At 58.3% G+C, this 19273-nt stretch overlaps 1 protein-coding gene across 1 annotated transcript in view; it reads right to left on the bottom strand.

The window, feature by feature from the left end:
* LOC135273120 (obscurin-like) overlaps nucleotides 1–19273 on the bottom strand; it is a 50876-nt gene that overhangs the window by 13304 nt on the left and 18299 nt on the right. Inside the window, 27 exon segments of the mRNA XM_064372042.1 lie at nucleotides 980–1109; nucleotides 1459–1561; nucleotides 1947–2114; nucleotides 6178–6291; nucleotides 6815–6992; nucleotides 7146–7323; nucleotides 7469–7604; nucleotides 7607–7637; nucleotides 7724–7840; nucleotides 8177–8333; nucleotides 9153–9326; nucleotides 9791–9873; nucleotides 10070–10270; nucleotides 10805–10941; nucleotides 11062–11094; nucleotides 11097–11177; nucleotides 11934–12004; nucleotides 12334–12394; nucleotides 12894–13112; nucleotides 13275–13373; nucleotides 13615–13647; nucleotides 14331–14458; nucleotides 14460–14526; nucleotides 15635–15759; nucleotides 16003–16081; nucleotides 17817–18095; nucleotides 19202–19273. Of these exon segments, the coding sequence (XP_064228112.1) occupies nucleotides 980–1109; nucleotides 1459–1561; nucleotides 1947–2114; nucleotides 6178–6291; nucleotides 6815–6992; nucleotides 7146–7323; nucleotides 7469–7604; nucleotides 7607–7637; nucleotides 7724–7840; nucleotides 8177–8333; nucleotides 9153–9326; nucleotides 9791–9873; nucleotides 10070–10270; nucleotides 10805–10941; nucleotides 11062–11094; nucleotides 11097–11177; nucleotides 11934–12004; nucleotides 12334–12394; nucleotides 12894–13112; nucleotides 13275–13373; nucleotides 13615–13647; nucleotides 14331–14458; nucleotides 14460–14526; nucleotides 15635–15759; nucleotides 16003–16081; nucleotides 17817–18095; nucleotides 19202–19273 (3254 nt within the window).

Genomic DNA, 19273 nt, shown 5'->3' with positions numbered 1-19273 from the left:
TGGGAGCAGAGGAGAGGTTTCAGGGCAGAGGAAGAATAAGGCCAGGGCATGGAGCAGTGGTGTGGCCAGGGATGACAGTGACAGTGGCCTGGTGGCCCCCAGACTGTGATGGGGTGACAGTGGCCTGGTGACCTCTGGCCTGTGATGGGTGACAGTGGCCTGATAGCCACCTGCCTGTGATGGGGGGTGACAGTGGCCTGGTGGCTTCTGGTCTGTGATGGAGGGTGACAGTGGCCTGGTGGTCTCTGGCCTGTAATGGGGGGTGACTGGCCTGGTGGCCTCTGGCCTGTAATGGGGGGTGACAGTGGCCTGGTGGTCTCTGGCCCATGATGGAAGGTGACAGTGGCCTGGTGGTCTCTGGCCTGTGATGGGGGGCGACAGTGGCCTGGTTGCCCTCTGCTTGTGATGGGGGTGACAGTGGCCTAGTAGCCTCTGCTTGTGATGGGGTGACAGTGGTCTTGCGGCCTCTGCTTGTGATGGGGGTGACAGTGGCCTAGTAGCCTCTGCTTGTGATGGGGTGACAGTGGCCTGGTGGCTTTCTACCTGTGATGGGTGACAGTGGCCTGGTGGCCTCTGGCCTCTGATGGGGGTTGATAGTGGCCTGGTGGCCTCTGGCCTGTGATGTGGAGTGACGGTGGTCTGGTGGTCTCTGGCCTATGACTGGGGGATGACAGTGGCCTGGTGGCCAGCAGCCTGTGATGGTGGTGACAAGTGGCCTCATGGCCTCCCACCTGTGATGGTGGGTGACAGTGGCCTGATGGCCCCCCACCTGTGATAAGGGGATGACAGTGGTGGCCTGGTGGCCTCTGGCCTATCATCAGTGTGTAGCAGTGGATATGGTGTTCCCTGGCCTCTGCTGAGAGGCCCTCACCTTAAGGACAGTTCCTGGGTTCTTCAGCCCCTCCACGATGAGATCCCAGAGGATGACCGGAAAGGAGAGCCTGGGCCCCAGGGCAGGGCCCCTTCCTGCACCGCTCACCTCACACTCATAGAGCCCCAGGTCCTCCTCGCTGGCTGCCCGGATCACCAGCACCAGCAGGCTGCTGCGGGGATCACTGAGCATCTGGATCTTGCTGCCAGGGGTCAGCCGGGCCCCGTCCTTGTACCACCTGGAATCCACCCAGAGGGCACATGAGGCAGGGCTCCGGTCACCCTCTGCCTATGTACTGTCTGAGGGCCACCCCCGGCTGTGCTCCCTGTGCTCAGGACCACACTGTGCTGCCCCCAGACCCCCAGGGTCCTTAGTCCACCCTTCCAGAAGCCAAGACCCAGCCTGGCCGTGTCCTCCTGGCTGAGGGGCCCACATCCAGAATGATCCAGAGTCCCCAAAGACCATTCTCAGCTGAAGACTGGTGGCCATGTCCAGCCCACCCCTGACCTGGGAACACGCTGTCCATGCCCCATGCCCCAGGCAGAAGCCAGCCCCCACACCCATCCCCAGGCAGGCCTGGGCCCCACCTGATCTGCGGGTGCAGCACACCTTCAATGGTGCAGGTGAACTGGGCGTCCTCTCTCTCCACAAAGGGCGAGGCCTGGACCTTGTTCATGAAGCGTGGTGGGACTGTGGGGTTGTGGAGGGGAGAGACAGAGACAGAAAGACATACAGAGAGACAGAGACAGAGGTGGAGAAACAGACGCAGAGATAAAGATACAGAGATGGAGAGACAGAGAAATACAGAGATAGAGACAGATAAAGACAGAGATGGAGAAACAGAAAATGACGTACAGACACAGAGATCAAAGGACAGAGAGACACAGACAGGGAGATACAGACACAGTCACACACAGAGAGCTGCCCTGATGATGCTGAGGGTGATGCCAGCAAAGGGCTGCAGGTCCCCGCCTGCCAATATCCTCTATGAGCTACCAGCAATCCCTGCTGCAGCCGGGCCTGCTGTGGTGGGCTGTCAGGGTGGCTCCTCCCCTGGGCAGGCCTCCGGGCTCACCCTGTACCAGGATCTTGCCCAGGCTACTGCCAGTGCCAGCAGCACTGGCCGCAAAGCACATGAACCGGCTGGAGTCCACACCAGTCAAGCTGTCCAGGATGAGGGCACATGAGCCGTCGGGGTCCTCGATGAGGATGTGGTGGGGGTCCACCTCCACTGGCTTCCCATCTGGAAAGGATGAGCAGGAGCCATCACCCAGGTGGGGACCCCGAGGACTCACCCCATCAGGGCCGAGACTCTGGGCCTGGCCTGGGGGCTGCAATCATGGGTGGGGAGGGGATGGTGGGCCCACAGCTGTGGCTCAGGGCCAGGTTCCCGGTCGGGTCCAGCCTCCAGGCTGACCTGCAACCCTGGATGCAGAGGCTGACTCGAGCTCCCCTTAGCACTGCGTTTCTGTCTCAATTTTTCTTTGTGTCTCCATCTCGGGCTCAACCTCTCTTTGCCTCTGTCTCTGCCTATTTCTACTTTCTGTCTGTCTCCTTGTTCTGTCTCCCTTTCTCTCTTTCTGTCTGTGCATTTTGCCTTTCTGTCTCTGTCTCTTACTCTCTCTTTCTGTCCACCTTGGCCACTAGCTCGAGGCAGGGGCCAGGCTGAGGGACCTGAGCACCACAGAGGCCAATCCCCTAGGGGCAGCTGAGCCCTTGGTCACCCCAGCTCATGCACTTGACCCCTCTTCACCCCTTCCTGCCCAGCCTAGGGGCTTCAGCCCCTTCTCAGAATAACTGCCCACATCCCCTCCACGCTTCCTCTCCCTGCACCTGCCCCTGCAGGGAACACAGTGGCCCACAGTCTCCCCAGGGCAGCAGGGGCCTAAGCCTCACGCCCACTCCACTAGCCCCATCCTCGTGCCTCCAAGTGCATGGCCTTCTAATACAAATATCTGAAGAATGTGAGGTAAATCACCCTGCTGTGAACACGCACTGACCACACCTCTCCGGCCAACGCATGCTTCCTTCCCGGGCGAGGGACGGGAAGGCAAGGCCTCTCAGTGCGGAGAACTCCTTCCCACGTGTAATGTCCAAATAGATAAAACGGCATCAATTCACATTCCAATAGGGCCGGGTGTGTGCCACAGATTGCTTAAATCACAAAGGGCATGACCAGCACTGACTTCTGATTTGTATAGAACTTTAACATATATGTTCTTAGAGACGGGGTCTTGCTCTGTTGTCCAGGCTGGAGTGCAGTGGGGCAATCATGGCTCACTGCAGCCTCAGGTGCACTGCCACGCCCGGCTAAGTTTTTAATTTTTTTTAGAGACAGGGTCTCACTATGTTGCCCATGCTGGTCTTAAACTGGGCTAAGTGGTCCTCCCACCTCAGCCTCCTACATAGCTGGGACTACAGGCATGAGCCACCCTGCCTGGCTCAGAAATAACTAATTTTTTTCAAAAACCCTGTAGCCACCACCTCAGATCTCCACACCCCTTGATGGCAACTCCAGGAAGCAGCTGTGCTGACCGCCCTCAGCGCATCTCGTCCCATCCCCTCTGAGCCCATCCCACGGGCCGAGCCCATCCCATGGGCTCCACTGGCAGCTCTGTCCTCATCTTGCTTCGAGAAAACACTTCTGCCTGGAATTCAGATTGCACATTCAACCTCTGAGCAAACGCACAGCCAGGTTTAGAACGGAGCACAACGCCAACAGTGGAGGGGAAAGAGGAAGGAGCGTGGAGCTGGAGATGCCTGGCTCCCTGGCTGCCTCGCAGGGCACAGGGCAACAGAGGGAAAGCCTTCCACTCCTTTCCCAGGAGACGTCATTTCTGCATCCCAGGTAGGAAGTCTTCTGCTGTCTCCAGAGCACAGCATGGGCTGATGTACCAGCAGCCCCATCAAAAGTGCTCTGTGCCTCCTAACAGTCAGGGTTTCTCTCCCATGGGGCACCCCCTGCATGTGGCTAACACCCGGCTCCAACACCTCCTCACGGAAACCGGGGTGTGGGTAATGATGTGAGACCCTAAGGCAGTGCTGGTAACAAGTCTTGGTCCCCCCAGCCAGTCAGGTTTGAGTGGGCTGAGAGCAGACAGGCTGCAGCACACGCTCTGCCTTCGGGCTCCACACCACGACTCCCATGCACTCTGGGTTTCTGAGAGTCATCATTCTGCCCACTGGGGTCTCTGGCAATGGGAGGCACCCCTTGGGGTTTTGGACTTGTTCTGTCCCCAACATGGCCACCAGACACACCATTTTTGAAAATCAGCCCTCAGCATGCCACAGGACTTTGGTGGAAACCACGCACCTGACCCTGCAAGGGCTGGTGACTATTTTGGGGTGGGCCAAGTGTATAGTGTTTATGAACATGCATGTGTGTTATGGTGTGTGGCTGTGTACATATGTATATGTGTGCAGTATCCATGTGTGCACAGATGTGGTCTCTAATATGTATACTTATATATGTGTGCAGTGTGTGTACATGTGTAGCTGTGTGTGAAGTGTGTACATATGTAATATACTTGTGTGTGGTGTGCCTGTAGCCACGTATGTGCACAGTGATGTTTGCATGTATCTATGTATATATCTGTTGTTGCATAGGCGCAGGTAGTGTGCACCATACATGATGCATGTGTACATAGCATGTACATGTGTGTACCTGCATACATATTCATGTGTGTGGTATTTGCATATATGTATTGTATACCATGCATGTATGTGTAGTATCTGTGTGATGTGTATCTATGTATAGTACATGTATAGTGTTAATATACATGCATGTGTAATGTGTATGTGTGGCATGTATGCACATATGCATGAGATGTACCATGTGTCTCTGTGTGTGTCTCTAAGTGTGTGCACAAGTGTGTGTAATGTGTACGTGTGTAAATCGTGACAGGCCAACCTGCACATGCATGAGGGGTAGAATGGGAGATTCCACAGTTCTGGGGACCCCAGCAGCCCTGGGCACCCCTACCCCTGGCTGGCTTCCTGGGACCCCACCTCCCTGGCCGCTCCTCTCCCTGGGCTCGCCTCTTCTCGCCTCTGCAGACTCGAGTGGGAGCTCTCAAGCCTGGGTACTAGGGCCTCACCCCTCCACACGCACTCTGCATCAGCTGGCAGGTCAGATGATCTGCGAGTCTGACCATTTGTGGTCTCTGGCCACACCCTCTCTGGCCACACCCTCTCCTGAGCCTACTTGCACTTCTCCAACTGCCCTTCGGCCCCTCCGCCTGCATCCCCACAGGCATTGACTCTGCAGGGTCCTCCCAGACCTGGCGCTTCCTCCTCCCACCCAGCCCGTCTGCATGCCACCCTTTGTCAATGGAACCCCCACACCGGCAGATGTCCAGACCCAAGGTGCGCACATCTGGACATCAAGCTCTCTCCACATGGCCAGCCACCCCATCGACAAATGGGCCAGCTCGGCCTTCAACATACCCCTGGAGTCCACAGCCACCCGAGCCCAGTCCCCCAGCTCCCAGGGTGGCTCCCAGGCTGGTATCCCAGGTCCCCTCTCGGCCCTCCCCAGCAGGTTCCTGACATTACAGCCAAGGTGATAGATGACAGAGCCAAACTGTGTCCCTCCGCTGCTCAAACCCGACACAGCTCCAGCCCAGGGGAGGATGGATGCTGCCCAGAGAGAGGCCCCCACTCCTGGGAGGTAACCTCGGGCTCTTGGGATGTCCTGGCTGGTAAGAACGGCTGTTCCCACATGGGACCATCTATGCTGACCATGGATTTCTGAGATTCCCGGGGTCCCTGGCCCATGCAGCACTAGCTTGGCCTCCCAAAGGGCTGGAGCCCAAGGCTCGCTACAGAGCAGGGAGCCATGATTCCATGGCTGAGTCTGCAAAACCCTGGACACCAGGGCTGGGGAAACCACTGGTTGGCTCCACCCCATGTGTGTCATGTGCTGTCGCTGAGAGAGATGACGCCCCTGGAAGGGACACCCCGAAGCCCGTGTGTAGTGCCTCCCGGATCTTTCCCTAGGCGGCTCTCCCAGCCGCTATTTTAACTGGGCCCTCTGGCCACAGTCAGACCTGACCGTGCGACTAACAGCTTTGCAGAGCCGAGTCCTCCTCGAGATCCCCCGACTCCCACCTCTCCATGCCTCTGCATCTCTGGGTCCCTGCCATGCTGGAAAGTGGGTGGCAAGTGGATGTATGAGGCCCGTCCTTCATGCCCCAGACACCTGGCCAAATCCCACACTGGGCCCCTAGCCCTCACAGCCCATTTCTTTCGGCTGGCAGGGCCAGCATCTGGGACAGGAAGGCTGTGGCCCCCGACTCTGGGTTTACCTTTGTACCAGCTGACGATGGGCTTGGGTGTGCCTGTGACGCTGCAAGCCAGCTTGACCGTCTCGCCCAGCTCGGCAGTGCAGTCGGCCAGCTCCTCTTCAAAGTCTGGGGGCCCTGAGGGCACACACAGCCCTCAGTGCTCTGCGGGGGGATGTACGGCTGTTGCACCCCCAGGTGCACCTGGCAGGTCACCTGCCCTGTGCCACAAGCCCCACATCCAACAGTGTGGCCACTATGGGGACTGTCCCTTGTCATCCCTCATCCAAGGTCCCCATCTGGAGTCAGGTGCATGAGGCAGGTGTGTGTTTAACAGAGACTAGGGCGGGCCTGGGGAAAAATTCTGTTCACACCCTGGCTGCCAGACCCTTCACGGCCCCTGACACAATCTGGGTGGGTGTCCTGTGCTTGGGGCTCCCACAGTGTCCCCCACCTCGGGTCAGGGCCGACTCAACACCCAGCCCCAGGGCTCCCCGTGAGGCTGTAGCTGTTACACGCCACAAGCTGGCTGAGCTGTCTGTCCTGGGACCGAGCCCACCCCTCACACCCACCTGGGCAAGGACCTGTGTGGCTGCAGGAACAGGCTCGGGTGCCTCATCCCGGCTAAGTCCCCCGCCCCCGCGGGGAGGTGGACGCTCACACCGCACAGGCAGGGCCAGACGCTGCTGGATGCCACAGATCTCCTTCACTCACGAGTTCTTGATAATGGCCGTCCGGGCCTGCAGCAGGTACTTGGGCACCGAGTCCTCCCGCTCCTGCCACACCTCGAAGGCGCAGTCGTCCCCCTCCAACTGGTCGTTCAGGTGGATGCTACTCAGCTGCGGGTTGGGGAGGGCGTCAGCACAGGGAGGGGACGTGGCTGGACAGTCCCTGACAGATGTGGGCCCTGGCAAGGAAACACTCAGGCCACCCCGGACCAGCGGCGTCACCGCAGAGCCGAGGGACGGGGACCCCACCCGGCACCTGCAGACCTTCATCATGTTCCAGAACACATAGCTGAAGGTGTCAGTGCGGGAGTCCCGCCGGGGCTTGCAGATCACCAGGTGGTTGCGGAAGAGGAACACGTGGCAGTTGTGGCCCTTCCAGGGCATGCGCCCCCGCCCCGGCGCACCCTCCCACACAATGAAGTGGCCTTGGGGAGGGTGTGGGCTGCGGTCAGCCTGTGGCCAGCCAGGACACCCAGCGTGCAGACCCCAGAGCCACCCAAGAGCCCAGTGCCCTGCCCGACTCATGCACGCGCCCCCACCTCCTGGCAGCACCCCACACCCACCAACATCGCCTGCGCCCCGGCCACTCCCCGACCTGGCGGACGGGCTCGCCCGGGGCCTCCAGGGTGCCGGGGTAGTTCTCCATGAGGGACACGTGCAGCTTGTGCTTGGCGCGCTGCGGCAAGGCGGACACCACGGCGTAGGCCTGCTCCAGCAGCGCACGGTTCTGTTTCGCGCCTTGCTTCGGATCAGCTCCTGGGGCTGGGACGGAGGTCGGGGCTCAGGCTGCCCCATAGCTGGACCTCAAGAGACCCAGCCTGGGCAGGGGAGGCAGGGCCCACCTTCAGCAAGGCCTGGTAGCGCTGCACGAGTTCCACCAGCTGCTCCAGGTAGTGCTGCAGGGGCGGCGGCGGGGGCCGAGAGGGGTCTCCTGCCGACAGGGCCTCCTCTGCATATTTCTGTGGGAACCAGGAATGGGATTTTAGGGCAGGAATGGGAGGCCCCCTGATGGCTGAGTCCCTGAGAGCTGGAGGGTGGGTCATAGCCCTGCACCCTGAGTGACAGCTGTCATCACCTCTTGACAGGCGACAAGCATAGGACGCCGCTGCTGAAGCGGCCTGCCCAGGAGCACAGGGCTGCAGATGCAGCTCTGCCCCCATTTCAGAACGGAGGCCCAAGGGGGCCACAGGGAGGCTGTGGGCAGAGGCTCTGATACACGCAGGCCAGGATGAGCCTTGGAGGATGGCTGGACTTACTGAGCCTTCAGAGGGAGCCCATGAGCTCAGGCAGGGCACCTTGTAGAACTCCTGGATGGCTGTGCTGACGACCACCGACTCAGCCTGCACGCGCCCTACCAGGAACTCCAGGTACTGCTCAAAGGCCGCCTGGTTCTTAATGAAGCACATGGCCACGTCGTCGTCCGTGTCACACTGCCGCAGCTCCTGCAGGAAGCTGCCATGGAGGGGGATGGCATCAGGACTCAGCCCGTGCCCCATGGCCCGGCCCTGAGCCCTCACCTCTGGGAGGAAGCTGGCCCCTGCACAAGGGCTGCGGCCCTGTGGCTCCTGGGACCTGAGAGTGTGTGTGCAGACAGGTGTGGGCATGCAAGGAAGTGCTTGTGTGCCATGTACAAAAGCACACATGAATATCGTATGCACGCATCTGTGGAGGCATGCACATGTGTATGAACATGCATGTGGCTGCACACACAGGCAGGTGGCGGGGGAAGGAGACACTGTGTGCTTTGTGCATGTATACACAAGTGTGCAGATGAAAGGGTGTGCAAAAGTGCATGTGCATAGGTGTGCATAAAGCATGGAGATGTACACGAGTCCATGTGTATAATGTACACAGGCATGCCCATGTGTGCACATAGGTGATGTGCACGTGTATGTGGGTGTGTGCATGTGTGTGCATCTACAGATGTGCACGTGTCATGCACATGGGTGTGTGCTGTTAAAGACGGTACATGTACACATGTATGTGTTCATGTGTGTACATGTGTGAGGGTATGCATGCACATATCAGCAGTGGGTAAGCCACAGGCCTTCCCATGAGTAAGCCAGGTACACACGTCTGGATTTCGAGGGAAGGTGCGCCAAGTGGTAAATCAAGTCAGCACAGGTTCTCTCCCTCTTTGGCTCCAACCCACCTGCAGGAGGCCTGGCCCCACAGAGCATCTGCGCATGGACGCTGTATGTGTGTGTGTGTGTGTGTGTGTGTGTGTGTGTGTGTGTGTGTGTGTCTGTCTGTCTGTGTGTCCCCACCCACCTGCTGTGGAAGCGGCTGATGTCCTGTACGTTGCAGAAGATGACTGCTTTCTGGCTGGCCACAGCCGTGGGCACATGGGGGTGGCACTCCAGGTGCTACAGGTGGTGACTCTGCAGGAACTGCAGCTCCTCCACAAAGGCCTGTTCGGAGCTCAGCAGCTCCTGGATCACAGAGCTGGGCGGGAGGGGGCCACTGTGAGGGACCCTGGAGCTCCTGCCTCCTGCACAGGGACTGTGGGCCATGAGGCCCGGCTCCCTCAGCTGCTAGATTGGAGCGCCTCCTGCCACCTGCAGTCTGTCGCCTGCTTGCAGGAAGTGGGAGAGCAGGTGCAGAGAGGCTCCCTCTCTAACAAGGCAGGCCCCAACACCAGGAAGCCACTCAGCTGGGTGCCACCAGCGAGAGGCCGGGAGGGTAGCTGTGGGAACCCAGGCATCTCTGGGCCTGCTCCACTGTCCTCAGCCCCCACCCATCCCCAACAGGCTCACACAGGAGCAGTGTTTCAGAGGCCCCTGCAGAGGAATCAGCGTGACCATGACCCCAAGACCTCCAGTGCTGGGGCCTGGACCCAGAGCTGCTTTGGGAGATGGTCCAGCTGGTGGGACGCCAGCGCCGCCGCCTAGGGCCCAGCAGCCACTCACCTCAGCCTCGTCTTGTACTCGCCTTCAGACACCGCCTCCCCAGGGAACTCGGGGGCCTCGGCGGCCCCCTACTCAGGCAACAGCTGGTAAGGGAGAGGAGTTTGTGGTTGGGGTGCTGAGCTCTGGCCTTGCCTTGTGGGGACTGGCTCTTGCCTCTCAAATTGGGATGACCCTCCCGGGGCCTCCGGGACCCCCGAGGACCCTCCTGCCTGGGCATTTGGATGACCCTCCCAGGACCCCCGAGACCCCTGAGGACCCTCCTGCCTGGGCATCCAGTACCTTGAGCCTCTTGTCCAGGTAGGCTGGTGACACCCAGCCCTGCCGCAAGGGGCTGGACTTGGTGGGCTTGGTACAGACCAGCCAGCGCAGCGGGTGGGTGGCATCCAGGACCTCCACATACTGGCCTTCCCACAGCACAGTGGCATCCTGCTCGGCCCCCAGGGGCAGGTAGTCATCAGTGACCATGTAGATATCAAAGATCTGAGAGGGGTGGGGGTGCTGAGGTGGTGGGACCCCGGAAGTGCCAGCCAGGCCTGCCAAGATCCCCAGCCCCAGGGCCAGGCTCCCCAGAGTCACTGTGCACAAGCAGAACAGCAGGGGTGTGGGAGGCCTCCCCTGCCTGACCCCGACCCCACAGGTCACCACAGTCCTGGGGGCTCCAGGCCTGGGCTGCCTACATTCCATTACCTGTTCACCATCTCCCCACTCTCAGCCCATCCCTAGCCCTAACAGAGTGCCTGGGACACTGGAGGCCTGACACACATTCTCCGCTGAAGGAATGAAGGAGAGAATGAATGAACCAAACAAACACCCCTCCCAGAAGGCAAGTCTCTGCTGGGGCCCGTGCAGAGAAGGCCCTGTTCTTACCAGTTCCTGCCTCCTGTGCACCCTGTGGGTCCCCCTCCCTGGAGTCTGATGGGAGTCCTGCCTCCTGAGCACCCTCCACCCTGCACCTCTCTTCAGGAGGGTCAGAGCCTCTCCCTGCCCTGCTCCCAGAGGGTTCCAGCCACCTACCTCACCTCAGGCATCCCCGTCCTCTGACTCCGAGGAAGACCCCCGGACGCCTGAGGACGGCCATGATCGGCCGTGCCGGGGGAACGCAGATGGCGTCTTGGACTTGTTGCTGTCGCCTCCGGGCACCTGTAGCTTGGCTGGGGGTGCAAGGATTATGTCATCCTGGCCTGCTTCTGGGTCTCCAGGGCTCAGGGGCAGGCCAAACACCCACCATGGACACACCCCAGAGACCTGGCACGCGGGCCGCTGCCCCTCACCCTGTGTGATCTTGGCCGATACCATCTTGGTGGGGAGATCAGTTTCTACAGGAACTCCTCTGTGCCCACCTTGGTGAGGGATAGGTGGCCCAGGGCCTCCTTGGCAGCCAGAGGCTCTCTTGGGGGTAAAAATGCTCTGCTCAGGCGGCTGCATGCCCCTCAGATGTGCAACAAGGCACCCCATGCTGCAGGCCGGTTCTGGGCCCTGGGAGCCAATGATGAACAAAGGGCCGAGGCCTCCCTGGCATGGTGCTGATGTCTAGCAGGGAGATGATGAGACTGTGGCTGGCAGGGCAGGGGCCGGTGGGAACCCACCAGGATGAGGAGTCACTCTGGCTCATGAGCATCAAGCCAAGGCATGACCAAGGGGCTGACAATGTCCAGAGACAGGGCACAGCAGGAAACACCAGGGGACAGTAGATGAGGGGTGCTGGGGACAGAGCTGGCAGAGGCTAGACCGGCGCATGAGGCTGCAGGAGGAGCTGTGGGGCCAAAGCGGGGCTGTGCTGCACTGTTCTCAGTGCCTGGCACCCAGGTGTCTATACAGCCCTCTGGATGTGAGCTCGTGTCCAGGGCTGGCCCAGGGACCCCACAGGCTCCCGGATCCACAGGGATCAGACGTGGCTCCAACACTAACCATGCCTCAAGTCTAGACCACAAGAACATGGGTCGGTCCTGGCTAAATGAGCAGGTGTCCTGGAGCTACACTGCCCAGGAGGGGCCTCTGAGGCCTGGAGCCACCCCCATGCAGCCTCCTCCCTGCCCCTCAGCATCAGGGGCTCAGCCACCCCTGGGCAGCCTCCTCCCTGTCCCTAGCATCAGGGGCTCAGCCACCCTGGCCCCTCGCAGGCACGCACCCACCCTGATCATACCTTTCCTCTGCCCCACAAGGTCAGCCAAACCCACAGGTTCCAACCCCTGTGCTGAGACGGCTTGTGTGGTCCTAAATGGGTGAAAGGAGTGTCCTGAGGGGCCTGAGCTGGACCCCACCACCCTCCGTCCTTTGAGCTCCTGACAAAAAGAGGGTCTGGAGGCTGCAGGGAAAGGGGCTCCATGCCAGAGAGGCCCCAGGGAAGCCCTCATTTTGCAAGGGAGAAACTGAGGCACAGAGAAGGAAGAGAACTAGCCAAGCCACATGGCCTGCATGGGGCAGAGCCAGGACATGCTTGGGGACAGGTGGCCTCCCCGGGGGCAGCGCTGTCCTGTCCCCCACTCCTACAGTGCCCTCCCTGACCCAGACCAGACCAGCCTCCAGGGACAGCCCTCACTCACCCCTGCAGGAAAGTGGAAATCAGCGCTTCCTTCACTTTCTCCTGCTCCTCTGCCTTAGGCACTGTCAGGAGGACCGGGTGAGCCATCGGGATGGGGCTTCTGACCCCAGCACATCTGATTCTGGGTTTGGACTGGGTCCCTCCAAAGCCCTGAGCAGGGGCTGTGCCCGAGCCCACCTCCCCAACCCACCTCCCCAACCCACTCTTGGCCTGAGGTCACCCCAACAGTGATGGGAGGGGAATGCGTTCTCCTGTCCTCCGAGGGGCTGAGCAAGGAATAGGACACGGGGGCTTCAGGAAAAGTCCCTGAACCTGGTGGTGCGGAACCCACAAGGGCCTGGGCCCAGAGAGGACTCTGAGGCTGAAACCCACCAGCACCACCAGGGCTTGACCCGTCTTAGGGTCTCTGTGGTGCTGTAGGAGAATGAGAAGAGGAAAAAGGGGGTCCCACAGGGTCCTGGCCCAGATGGTGGTGATGAGCCATGTGCCCCGAGGAGACCCCAAAGCCACCCAGGGCCTTCCTCCCATGCCCCAGCCCTCCGCCCCCCACTCCCCACTCATGACCAGAGATGTGCAGGCTGGTGGAGCAGACGGCCTGGCCGGCAGCATTGCTGGCGATGCACGTGTAGGTGCCCTGGTGCTCCCGGCCCATGTCCAGCAGGACCAGGCTGTGCTGCTGTGCCGAGCTGGCCACGGTGTAGCCCAGAGTGTTGGGAACAATCCACAGCACGCCCCTCTCAGCTGCCTCCCTGACCCAGTGCACGGTGGGTGCCGGGCATCCTGAGGGCGGGTGAAAGGGTGGGAGGTGTACCCCATCAGGAGCGGGGCCTCTGGAGGTGGAGCCCTTCCTGTGGCTCCCTGGGGGAGATGTGAGTGGAAGGGGGCACTTCTGTCCCATCCCAGGGGCGATCTTCCCACGGCCGAGGGTGGGAAGTGCCCTGCCTTCTACCTTCACAGAGAAGGTGATGCTGGAGCCTTTCTTCACTTTCTTGGGGGTGAACCTCTCCAGGATTTGGGGTGGCACCAGCTGCTCACACACATGTGGAGGGCACAGGGCAGCTGCTGGAGACTTGGCACGGCCCCCACCGCCTGCCTCCTGGCCCCCGACAGTGCCTGCAGGCCCCCAGGTGGCTCTCCACAGACAGCACCTGGACAGCACCATGCTGCTCTCTCCCTGAGCCAGCCCGTGGCCACTCACATCTCCACTTCAGCCAGCACTGGGCTCAGGCCCTCAGTGCCCACAGCCACCTGGATGCTCCCTGCCCGCCTGGGGCTGCCTTACCTGATGCAGGCTTCTCTTCAGGATCATCGGGGCCTGAAAGAGACACTGGAGTCAGACAGGCGGCACCCAGGGGCCCCACCGTGGCTCCTACCCAGCACTGTGCGGATACCTAGCAGTTCCACTCACCGTGGTGAGGGAATGTGAGGGCAGCACTGCCCCCAGGCAAACGTCCTAACCCCCGCCTGAATGCCAGGCCATGGAGCTCTGGAACCCCACGTTCAGGTGACAGAGGCAACAGGCCGTGTGGACCACCACCCACCCTCACCCTGCCATAGATGCCACAGAATGCCACTGCTCAGAGCAGCAGGGGACTCCCACCCGGGGCCGCAGGGGAAAGCCACAGCAGTGGCAGGACGGGTTTGGGTGAACCTTGGAATGATCACTCAGTGCTTACAACTTTTTGAACGATAAGGAAGTAGGGATCTCTAGTCCCACGCTACCACTGGCTCTGGCTGTGTGCGGGTCTACCTAGGGCCACAGGGCTGACTCACTTTTCTGGGTCAGTTTCAACCTCCAGCCTACCCATCGGTCAGGACAGAGGGCTGCACACCCGCTCCCTGCAGGGCCAACTTGTGGCCGCCCGTGCCACTCTGTACGAAGGGGTGATGGCCACTGACCCCCACTGAGGGCCTGAGGTGGCAGGGTTGCAGGGTGTCAGCCCTGGCCAGGATGCTGGCCAGTGCCCAAGGCTCTGCCTGGGACCCAGGAGCACCCACCTTGGACCAGCAGCCAGGCAGACGAGTAGGCGGCACCCGTGGCATTGCCGATGTAGGCTGCATACTGGCCAGCATCCTTCCAGGTGACCGAGATGACCTCCAGGGTGTGCAGAGTCTTCTTGTCAGTCGTGGATGTGGTCGGATGTGGTCAGGGGATGGCCGTCTTTGAACCAGTATAACCTGGGAGCTGGGTAGCCTGGGCCACTGGAGGGGGAGTGGTCAGCCTGGGCTACCACCCATGGGCACTGTGCCCTCCAGATGGGAGACAGACCCAACACCAGTGACGTAGCATTGGCCTCCCACACCCAGGCAGCATGTGGTGGGGGGGACCCTGCAAGTACCATCGTAAAGGTCTGAAGCCGCAGCCTGTTCCCAAATAAATATTAATTTAGAAATGTAGGCACACAGTTATTCCTTTACATAATCATATATAATTTTATAGTTACTTATAAAGATATATACTCAATATAACCTTTAATTTTACTAATGACTATCGGGTTACGAGGCATGGAACTGAGGTGACATTGTGAACAAAGTGACCCTTAGGCAAGGTGCTCTAAGCCGTCTGTCACACCCGCGTAAGGGCTGCTGGAGGGTGCCTCAGCTGTGCGGCAGCGCCAGCACTGGGAAAGCGTCCGCTGTTTAGCCAGCTAGGGGAGGAGATGTCCAAATGGCCGAGACGTCTCCTTCCTGGGGAAGTTAGGAGAAAACTCCGCTCCTCCACGCTCTTGTGGCAAAGGCTGATGACTGTCAGGAGCCCACAGACCTCCGGGGGCTCAACTGTCTCTATGTGAGGCTGTGCTTCAGCAGTCACGTTCCCTGTCCACTCTCACACCCCGCTTCTGCACCTGGTTTCTCTTTTTCTCAGAAGACAAGGATGCATGAGGTTTTCTCGCCTCGGCTACGTGAAAGTCCTGGGCCCCCTATCTCCAAGACACATGATTTACCTGACCCCCAACACCGACCACCATTACCTCACGCTGCCTACCTGCCCCCTGCTTTGTACTCAATAAAAGAGCATCCAGGCACTCGGGGCCACTGCAGGTCTCCGCGCTTTGGTTGGCAGTGGACCCTGGGCCCAAACTGCCTTTATCTCTGTGTCTGTGTCTTTTATTTCCACAGTTTCTTGTCTCTGCACCAACAGGGAGGGGCTCACAGAACCCTCCAGGGCTGGACCCTATACAGCAGGAATGAGTGACCGCCTGACCCCACTGCCCGGGTCTCCTTTCACTTGCGGCTGACGGGGGACAGCTCCTTGACCCCCATCCCGCCATGGCCGTGTCCCCACTGCCTTTCCCTCTCACCTTTCACCTTGAGCTGGAACTTGGCCAGGCATGTGCCAGGGGCCACCTGGAGGTCTCTCAGCTCCTCTAGCACCTGGGGCAGCTGGCCTTCATCACTGGTGGACTCTGTCCCCTCCTGCTCCCGACTGGCATGAGGACAGAAAAGGCAGTAGCCGTGAAGCAGGGCAGGAGGGGAGCGGAGGGGATCCGGCATGGATGACATTGGAAGCCCCTGTTTGCTCACTCAGTGGACAGAGACCACCGGGGCGTGGAGAAAGCCTCCAGTTGTGCATCCTGTCAGCCCAAGCCCGGCCCTCACCCAGCACCGTCACTCCCTGAGAGGCCCTGCAAGGTCAGTCTGGGGCACAGCCCACCTCTGCAGCTCCTACCTGGACAGGTAGCCCTGGGCACTGAAGTAGGACGAGGTCTCCGTGGCATCTACTGCAGTTTCGTAGTCTGTGCTTGTCACTGGGGGAGGAAAGGGAGCTAGAGCAGCGCCTGCCACCCCACCTGCCCCAGCACAAGCTCTGGCACCAGGACAGCGTCAGCCCTCAGAGGTCCTGACTACACAGCCCTGCCTGGGAGCCACTTAGACTTGGGAGCTGGGACGTCACGGGGGGAACAGCGGCATTGCTGCCTCTCCACCCCGGGCTGTTACCAGCCACATTCCTCAAGGCCTCTAACCAACTACAAGCCTCTTTGACACAGCAAACTAAACACTGGATGATCCAGAGGCCTCAGAAGAAACAGTGATAGTGGTAGAACCTTCCAGTTCCATCCTACTAGGGAACAAGGGGATGAAGAGATACAGGCCTCAAACCATTCTCAGCAAACTAACACAGGAACGGAAAACCAAACACCACATGTCCTCACTCATAAGTGGGAGCTGAACAATGAGAACACATGGACACAGGGAGGGGAACATCACACACCGGGACCTGTCGGGGGTGGGGGCTAGAGGGGAGAGAGCATTAGGAGAAATACCTAATGTAGGTGATGGGACGATGGGTGCAGTAAACCACCATGGCACGTGTATACCTATGTAACAAACCTGCATGTTCTGCACGTGTACCCCAGAACTTATAATAAAAGAGACACAGTCCTCAAAATCAGCAGCTGGGACTTGTGTTTCTAGTCAAGATGGAGTAACTGGGGCTGGACTTACCCTCACTTATGGAATAAATGTTTGGGTAGCCCCCAAAGACCATATGCTGAAATATCAGCCCCCCATGGATGAAGAGGTGGGCCCTTGGGAGGTGGATAGGGGTGGGGCGCCCATCAGTGGGATTACCGCTCTTATAGAAGGGACCCCAGAGAGCGCCTGCTCCTGCCTTCCCTCATGTCCTTGCATGATATAGTTTTTCTTCTATAATAAATTTCTACTCTTCTTCTCTAACCTGCTATGAATCCTATCCATTGGAAGTTCTACCATCTCTAGATAGAGAAAAACCAAGTTCTACTTGGGTTTTTAAAATATATTCTATGTCTCAACATCACTAATCATCAGGGAAATGCAAAGCAAAACCACAATGTGATACCACCTCACTCCTGCAAGGATGGCCATCATCAAAAACCAGTGATGTTGGTATGGATCAGTGATCAGGGAACACGTCTGCACTGCTGGTGGGAATGTAAACCGGTGCAGCCGCTATGGAACAGTGTGGAGATTCCTTAAAGAACTAAAGGTAGAACTACGATTTGTTCCAGCAATCCCACTACTGAGAATCTACCCAGAGGAACACCAGTCATTACTCAAAAAAGATACCTGCACACGAATGTTTATAGCAGCACAGTTCACAACTGCAAAATTGTGGAACCAGCCCAAATGTCCATCAAGCAACGAGTGGATAAAGAAACTGTGGTGTGTATCCACATGATGGAATACTACACAACCATACCAAGGAAGGAATGAACAGCATTTGCAGTGACCTGGATGAGACTGACAACTATTATTCCATGTGAGGTAACCCAGGAATGGAAAAACCAACATCCCCTATTGTCATTCATATGTGGGAGCTCAGCTATGAGGAGGCAAAGGCATAATGATGCCTGAGCTCCCAGAGAGCTTTCCAACAGCCACAAGACACTGAGGCCCCAAATCCTGCCTGGCCTGAGATGAATGCACTCTCAACCATCCTCAAGCCGAACTCAGGAGCCCCTACACCACCAACCTGGAGACACCAAATCAGACAGTAGCACTCACAGTCCACACAGAGCTCGGCCTTGGTGGAGGAGACCCCCACGCTGTTCTCAGCCAGGCAGCGGTAGACGCCCACGTCTGCTGGCACCACAGCTGTGATGATGAGCTGAGGGCCACCCTGCTGGTCTTCATTAATCATGTAGTGGTCATTCTCCTCCAACAACTTCCCATCCTTGAACCAGTGCACACTGGGCATGGGTTGACCTGTCACCATGCAGTCAAAGCTCACAGGATACCCATCCTGCACTTCTTGGTTCTGAAACTCGGTCAGGAACACCGGGGCTAGGAAAGATGGGTGAGTTAGCCCCAGAGAACAGTGATCATGTCCGGCTGCCACATACAAGCGAGTCACCACCAGATGAAAGGTTTGACACACAGGACGTACAGAGCAATCATTCACATGGGAGCATTTGAAGACCCTGACAGCTAAACAGAATGGTGTCTTTGCCTGCTAAGCCTCTCTCTCTTCCTTGTTCTCTAAGAATTCTGTTTGCCAGCTTGCTTCCCAAGTTACTTTGAGGCAAAAGGGAGAATGGGCTGGAAACAGGGAGGAAAAGGGAGGTAAAGCAAAGATAAAGACTGTGTGGTCTGTAAGTCCAGGAGGAGCAGGTGAGGGATTCAAAGCAAGGGGGAGGCTCAAAATTGGAGAGAAGTTTCAAGAAATAACACTGTGGGATATTCATCATACCCTCTTTAACATTCCTAGAGAGATACAAGTAAATAGGGAAATGGCTTTTCAATTACTCCTAGATGCTTGAATGGGAAATGGTATGCAGACTGGACCATGAGGAATGCAGCATTTTATACAGGTTACATTTCAGTCTCATTTAAAAAATAAAATTCTAGAGTGAGTACACATGACCTTTGAACAACAGGCCCTTGAACTGCTTGGGTCCACTTATATATGGATTTTTTTCAACCAAATGTGGATTAAAATATACAGCACTTGTGGGATGCAAAACCCTGTATAGGGAGGGCTGATTTTCATGTATACAGGTTCTGCAGGGCTCATCTGGGGACTCGAATATGTGTGGATTTGGGTACCCATGAGGGTTCTGAAATCCATCCTCTGTGTATACCAAGGAACAACTGTCATTTCACACATGTGAAAGCTGAGGCACAGAGATGCTAAGCAGCTTCTCCCAAAGCACACAGCTAATAAGAGACGGGGTTGGAGTTCAAATAGATTTTAACCTCTATTTAACCTCAAAGTCAGAGCTGTTCACACCCCAGAGGGCTGCACCTGCAAAGAGCCCAACGGTGGGCACAGGTAACCCCTTGAGCTTGCAGCAGACTCTGGACACAACTTGCCTTATTCCTTCTCCCCTGCCTCCCCCTGCCTCCTCACCCTGGCTCTGGACCCCAGACTGAAGCTCATGCAGACTCACCAGCATCAGAAGTCAGCAGGCTGGGCGATGGCTCTGGAGGCACCCCAGGTGCAGGGGCCTCCTTGCTGATGT

The sequence above is a fragment of the Aotus nancymaae genome, unplaced genomic scaffold, assembly GCF_030222135.1.
Source record: "Aotus nancymaae isolate 86718 unplaced genomic scaffold, 86718_ANA_hifiasm-v0.15.2.pri h1tg000267l, whole genome shotgun sequence".
Classification (NCBI taxonomy): Eukaryota; Metazoa; Chordata; class Mammalia; order Primates; family Aotidae; genus Aotus; species Aotus nancymaae.
Note: the sequence above shows the minus strand (reverse complement) of the source record. Positions and strands in the feature narration are given on the sequence as shown.